The 6,517-nt window shown below is 52.0% G+C and overlaps 1 protein-coding gene across 2 annotated transcripts in view; it reads left to right on the top strand.

Moving 5' to 3' along the window:
- Positions 1-502: 502 nt before the first annotated feature.
- psmb8a (proteasome 20S subunit beta 8A) overlaps positions 503-6,517 on the top strand; it is a 30,765-nt gene continuing 24,750 nt past the window's right edge. Inside the window, exon 1 of one of the 2 annotated variants that reach the window (XM_069919746.1) lies at positions 503-908. In XM_069919746.1, coding sequence (XP_069775847.1) covers positions 771-908 — 138 coding nt within the window. In that variant the 5' untranslated portion in view covers positions 503-770. The remainder of the gene's footprint in view (positions 909-6,517) is intronic. The other variant, XM_069919747.1, reaches the window with a different exon arrangement.

Below are 6,517 nucleotides of genomic sequence, written 5' to 3'. Positions count from 1 at the left end.
CATTGTGGTCCCCTCTATATCGGAGAGACTGGGCGCAGGCTGGGAGATACTTCGCTGAGCACCTTCACTCTGTCGGCATAATTTTCAGAGATTTCCCAGTAGCCACACAATTCAATTCTACGTCTCACTTCACACCGACTTGTCTGTCCATGACTTGGAGAAGCAACACTGTACATTCTGTCTGGGCCCTCTCCAATGGATGGCTGTGTCCCTGCCCTTGACCATGACCCTGCCCCAGTCTGTGTCCCAGACCCTGCCTGTGACCCTGTCCCTCTCTGCTTCCCTGCTCTTGGCTGTGTCCCTTCTCTTAACTGTGCCCCTTCCCCTGTCTGTGTCCCATTCCCTGTCTCTGCCCCTGCCCCTGTCTGTGACCTTTCACGTCTCTGACCCTGTCCCTGTTTGTGTCCCTGCCCCTGTCTCTGTCCCTGCCCCTGTCTCTGTCCCTGCCCCAGCCATCTCTGCCCCTGTTCGTGACCCTGCCCCTGTCCCTGTGTCCCTGCCCCTGGCCATGTCCCAGTCCCTGTGTCCCTGCCCATGTCCGTGTCCCACCCCTGTGCCCCTGCCCCTGGCCGTGTGCAGTCCTCATGCCCCTGTCCGTATCCAGTCCTCGTGTCCTGTGTTCCAGCCGCTGGCTGTGTCCCTCCCCAAGTCCGTGTCCCGGTCCCTGTGATCCTGCCACTGGCCGTGTACCAGTCTTCGTGTCCCTGCCCCCGTGCTGCCGCTTGCAGAGTTAGTTTTGGTTTCACTTGTGTCTCTGCGTTTCCCGAGATATGGCGCTTGCCGATGTTTGCGGATTCGAGGGCTGGGGCCAAGAGTTCTCGATTCTCGGCGCCGAAACCCAGTGTCAGAGTGGCCCTCCGTTTTTCGGGGCCGGAGGCGGCGAACTGGCGGTGCCGGTGGGGCTGGACGTGAGTACAGAGCAGTGTGTGCTCATCCTGTGCCCTGGGGCTGGGGCTGATATCCGAGTTCGGTCCGCCCGGAGCCCCGTGGAAATGTGTAAAATGTGTGTGTGTGAATGAGTGTGTGTTTGTGTGAGTGCCTGTCTGTGTGTGTATCTGTGAGTGTTTGTGTGTCTGTGAGTGTGTGTCTGAGTGTGTGTATCTGTGAGTGTGTGTATAGGTGAGAGTGTGTGTCTGTGAGTGTGTGTGTCTGTGAGTGTGTGCGTATCTGTGAGTGTGTGCGTATCTGTGAGTGTGCGTGTTTGTCTGAGTGTGTGTGTATCTGTGTGTGTGTCTGTGACTGTGTGTATCTGTAAGTGTGTGTGTCTGTGTGTGTGTGTCAGTGTGTGTATCTGTGTGTGTGTCTGAGTGTGTGTGTATCTGAGTGTGTGTGTGTGAGTGTGTGAGTCTGTGTGTGTGTCTGTGAGTGTGTGAGTATGCATGTCTGTGTGTGTGTCTGAGTCTGAGTGTGTTTGTGTATCTGTGAGTGTGTGTGTTTGGGTGAGTGTCTGTGAGTATGTGTCTGTGTGTGTGAGTGAGAGAGAGATGCGGAACGGCACAGACAGAGAGGGAGAGAAGGGGGTAAAACAAAACATAAAAATCCGCAGACCTGTGGCTGAAGTAAAATCCATGATGGAAAAACTCAGTAGGTCAAAAACTGTACTTCATATAGCAAAGATAAAGATATATAACCAATATTTCAGGCTTGAGTGAGAGGGTCGGAGGGATGGAGAGAGAGAAAGAATCAGGGGAGAGAGAGAAAGGAAGCAGCACAGAGAAGGGATAGAGAGAATGAGTCGGGGAGAAGGAGAGAGAGAGAAACACCAGAGCCTGCATTCGCTGTGATGTGGTCAAAACAAAGTAAATGGTATAGGCACCAGCCGGTCTCGCAGCGCCCAGAGGAGATAAAGATACTTTCCCGAAGTTTCGGGCCTGAGCCCTTCATCGAGGTAGGAGTGAAAAAGGCCAGGCATCTGAATTAAAGGGTGGGGGAAGAAGGTTCCCACACAGTAGGACTATGATGGGATGTTGGATCTCTGGAACCAGACTGTTGCTTCAGAAATAAGCCCATTTGAGATGGAGAAGTTTCTTCTTTCTGCGGCTCCTGAACATCTGGAGATCCTGAGCCCAGGAGGCGGAGACGGCAGGAAAGAGAGAGTGGAGCAGAAGCTGCCTGGTTTTGTATTCTCTGTCCTGGCCAATAACCAAACGTAAGGTGGCAGGTTGTGCAGGGGGACCAACATTCAGGTCCTGAGTCCCACCCAAGGAGCGACCCAGGTTCAAAACATTAGTGATATGTTTCTTCCCTGCTGAGTTCCTCAACCCCTGCTTCTGCACAGGAAGACCAACACCTGATACCCTGGCTGTGCCCTCTCCAACCAGAGGGCATTAATGTTAACTTCTCCACTTTCCGCTAGCCCACTCCCTGTGCCCCCTCCCTTGCCTCTAACCTTGCTCTCTGCCCCCTTCCCTCCCTGTCTGGTGCCTGTACTACCCATCAACCACAATCAGAGTCCTGATTAATAGGCTTTAATCACCTTAAAGTGTCAGCACAGCTTGCATGTTGCTGGCCCAGTTCCAAGGGGATCTGAGGGAGGGATTTGGGTGTAAGAGCCTTTATGGGGATATCTGGAAGGGAGGACTCACAGGTTCGGGAGGCGGGCTAGCCCATACATACATCTAAATACATGGTGGGGTTGGTACTGTGGTGCTGTTCAGATCGGTTGGAGTTTGGAATGCAAAATCAGATGGGGCCAGTTGGTCAGGGTTACTGGGAAAGGGGACTAGCCAGTCAGCCGAGGGGGTCTCCTGCATGCGTCAAGACCTTGTTGGAGATGGTGTCCTGACAGACATCCTGATTGGGGGTTGGAGTGGAGGAGATGGACCTTCTTGAGCAGAGGGTCAGTCAGCAGGGTGAATGGTTTTCTGGCCAGGTAGAGCCTCCAGTGGCGCACAGCTTCCATTATGGCTTGGGCCAACTCCTCGATGATTGAGTCCCGGAGTTAAGGGCCCCGGAGGGTTTGGGAAAAGAAAGTTACTGGCCTGCCTGTCTGGTGGCCAGGGTGAAGTCAGATGCATCTCTCTCCACCTGGAAGGGGATGGATTCATCAACAGCCTGCATCGCTGCCTTTGATGTGTGTGAATGCTGTTTGGGCTTCTGGCCAATTTCACCAGGGGATGGCCTTTGTCCGCATAATTTGAGACCCTTTGAGCGTAATAGGCACCTTTTCGGGGCTTTGAGGGTCTGGGGTAATGTGGTCAGGGTCTGGCCAAATGAGGCCATTCTCCACCACACAGCCCAGGATGGCCAGCCATGAACTGCTTAAGACACACTTCAGGTTGTACATCAGGTTGAGGCTTTTGGCTGCCTGGAGAAACTTGTGGAGGTTGGCATCATGGTCCTGCTGGTCGTGGCCGAAGATGGTCACATTGTTCAGGTAGGTGAATGTGGCCTTGAGTCCATATTATCGACTATTCAGTCCATCTCCCTCTGGTAAACAGAGAGTGGTGACTCTGAAAAGGACTCAGAGGAAGTGGTAGAGGCGACCGTCTGCCTTGAAGTTAGTGTAAGGGCTGTCCTCTGGCTGAATTGGTAGTTGGTGATAAGTTGACTTGAGGTCAATGGTTGAGAAAACCTGGAACTGAAAGATCTCGTTGACCATCAGTGATGCGGGGATGTGGGTGACATGTCGAGCAGGGTGAAGTGGTTTATGGTCTGACTATAGTCAATGACCACGTGTTGTTTCTCTCTGCCCTTTATCACCACTACTTGGGCTCTACATGGGCTGGTGCTGGGTTCTTTGATGCCTTCTGTTAGGAGCTGTTTGACCTCTGCTTTAATGAAGGCTCTGTCCCCGGGTGATGTTCTCAAACAGGGGCGGTAGTGGAACCTGGAGAGTAGAGAGGCTGCAGGTCATGTACAGGGGGTGTCGACCGGTTGGTGTTGGAGACTGTGAGGGGTGGATGGGAGCCGTTGAACTGCATGCGGATGCAGTCCCAGTCCACAGAGGTACTGCATGATCAGGAGTTTAAAGTTCCTGTACTCTGGGCCCTGCATAGTCAGCGTCACAGGGCAGCAGCCACTGATCTTGGCCGAGTGGAATTGGGAGGCCATTGTGTTGAGGTCACCATGAGGGAGTATTGCTGTACAGTTCCCGGGTGGATGAAGCTCTTGGTGCTTCCGGTGTCAAATAAACAGTCCGTAGTAGGGTGGCAGCTTGCCTCAACGCTCATCATGGGTTTGGCCAGTTGGTGCGGGATGTCTTGAATGAGGATGATGGAGGCGCTACTGTGTTGGTTGGGGGGGTGCTCCCCAAGTTGGCTTCCTCCATGTCGCGCACGCGGTGTTGTTCCATGACGCTGGAAGTGGAGCCAGAAGTGATGCCGTCCTGGCTTGTCGTCCTCAGGGCCCCATTGATCCGTCCATGGCCACCGGAAGTGACGCCTGAGGTGAAGCTGGAGGTGGGGTGGTCCAAGATGGTGGCAGCAGTCGGCCACACGCAGCGCTGCTGGGGGATGTTTGGGACCTACATACTTTAGTGTACGGTCCCTTCTTCCCACAAGCGGAATACATTGCACTTTGGGCTGAGCACCTCTGATGCTCGATAGCGGCGGCAGTGATGTGGGACCCTGTGTCCCAAGATGGCAACACCCGTGTCCCCTACATGGTGGCTGCATGGCCTGGAGCATGCTTTGGCGCTTTGTTGCACTGTCTCCAGAGATATAGCCAAGCCCACTACTTACTGCAGGCTCCAATCACCCTTTTCTATGAGTATCTGTCTAACGTAGTTAGAGCAGAATCCAGCTACGCACGTGTCGCATATTAGGCCTTCTAGATGGGCAGCTGCAGAGACTTCTCGGCAGTTGCAGGCTCGCTTCAGCTGCCCCAGTGCCCGCATATATTCATCAGTCGACTCACCTGGCGCTTGTTTTCGGCTGCCCAGGAGGAATCGTGCATATATGACATTTGTCGGGGCCCAGTACTGCTTCTGCAAAGTCTCTTATTGCCTGGAAAACCCGGTGGCCAACTAGAGCAAAGAGCACTTCCCTCTTGTCTTCTTCACTCCGCGTGTCATTGCACCTCATGAATGCGTTGTGCCAGAGTACCTACTGGTCGAATTTAGTCAGGGCCTCTGGATCCTTGGGGTCAGTGTCTAATCTCTCTGCCTGAACTACCAGGTCCATGGTCTAAAATTAAGGTGATTAAATTATATTACCAATCAACCACAATCGGACAGAGAGTCATGATTAATAGGCTTTAATCACCTTAAAGTGTCAGCACAGCTTGCCTATTGCTGGCCCAGTTCCAAGGCAGGTACTGAGGGAGGGATTTGGGCATAACAGCCTTTATGGGGATATCCAGGAGGGAGGGGTCACAGGTTCAGGGGGCCCATACATATGTCTATACACATAGTGGTAGCACCTCATTGCCCTGGCCTCCCTCCCTTATCCACCTCCACCTGTGGGATTGAGCTCCTCCTCCTGCCCCTCCTCTCCACCATTTTGTTTGGGTGCATGATGCTATTTTTCTTTACCTTGATGAAGGGCTCAAGCCCAAATCGTCAGTGATGTGTTTTGCATACAGGACACTGTTTGACCTACTGCGTTTCTCCAGCGTTGTGTTTTCACTCTGTTTCCAGGCAGTAAGGCTCCCAACCCCAGTCCTTGAGGTAGCTCCATCTTCGTCTCCTTCATCTCAGTGGGAGTGATGCCCTTTCTTCTGTGGATATTGTCTGCATGGACTTTAGCTAGGCCTTTGACAGGGTCCTACATGGGAGGTTGGTCAGGAAGGTTCAGTCACTAGGTATTCATGGTGAAGTAGTGAACTGGATTCGATATGGGCTATACAGAAGAAGCTAGAGAGTGGTGGAGGATGATGCTTCTCAGACTGGTGGCCCGTGACTAGTGATGTGCCTCAGGGGTCGGTGCTGGGACCATTGTTGTTTGTCATCTATATCAATGATCTGGATGATTATGTGGGTAATTGGATCAGCAAGTTTGCAGATGACACTAAGATTGGAGACATTGCGATTTTCAAAGCTTGCAGAGAGATCTGGAGCAGTTGGAAAAATGGCAGATGGAATTTAATGCAGATAAGTGTGAGGTTGCATTTTGGAAGGACAAACCAAGAAAGGATGTACACAGTAAATGGTAGGGCCCTGAGGGGTGCAGTAGAACAGAGGGATCTGGGAATACAGATACAGAATTCCCTGAAAGTGCCATAACAGGTAGGCAAAGTTGTAAAGAGAGCTTTTGGCACATTGGCCTTCATAAATCAAAGTACTGAGTCCAGGAGTTGGGATGTTATGATAAAGTTGTATGAGGTGAGGACAATAAGATAGAAAGAGTGCATAGAAGATTTACTAGGATGTTGGCTGGACTTCAGGAGTGGAGAAGAATGAGGGGAGATTTGATAGAGGTATTTATAATTATGAGGGGGAGAGACAGAATTAATAATGTTGGTTGGCATTTTCAGTGAGGGTGGGTGAGATACAAACCAGAGGACATGGGTTAAGAGTGAAAGGGGAAAACTTTAAAGGGAATATGAGGGGAACTTTTTCAGAGTGGTGGGAGGGTGG

Source organism: Narcine bancroftii, chromosome 2 (assembly GCF_036971445.1).
Source record: "Narcine bancroftii isolate sNarBan1 chromosome 2, sNarBan1.hap1, whole genome shotgun sequence".
NCBI lineage: Eukaryota > Metazoa > Chordata > Chondrichthyes > Torpediniformes > Narcinidae > Narcine > Narcine bancroftii.
The sequence above is the reverse complement of the archived record's forward strand: the minus strand, read 5'-3'. Positions and strand labels throughout refer to the sequence as shown.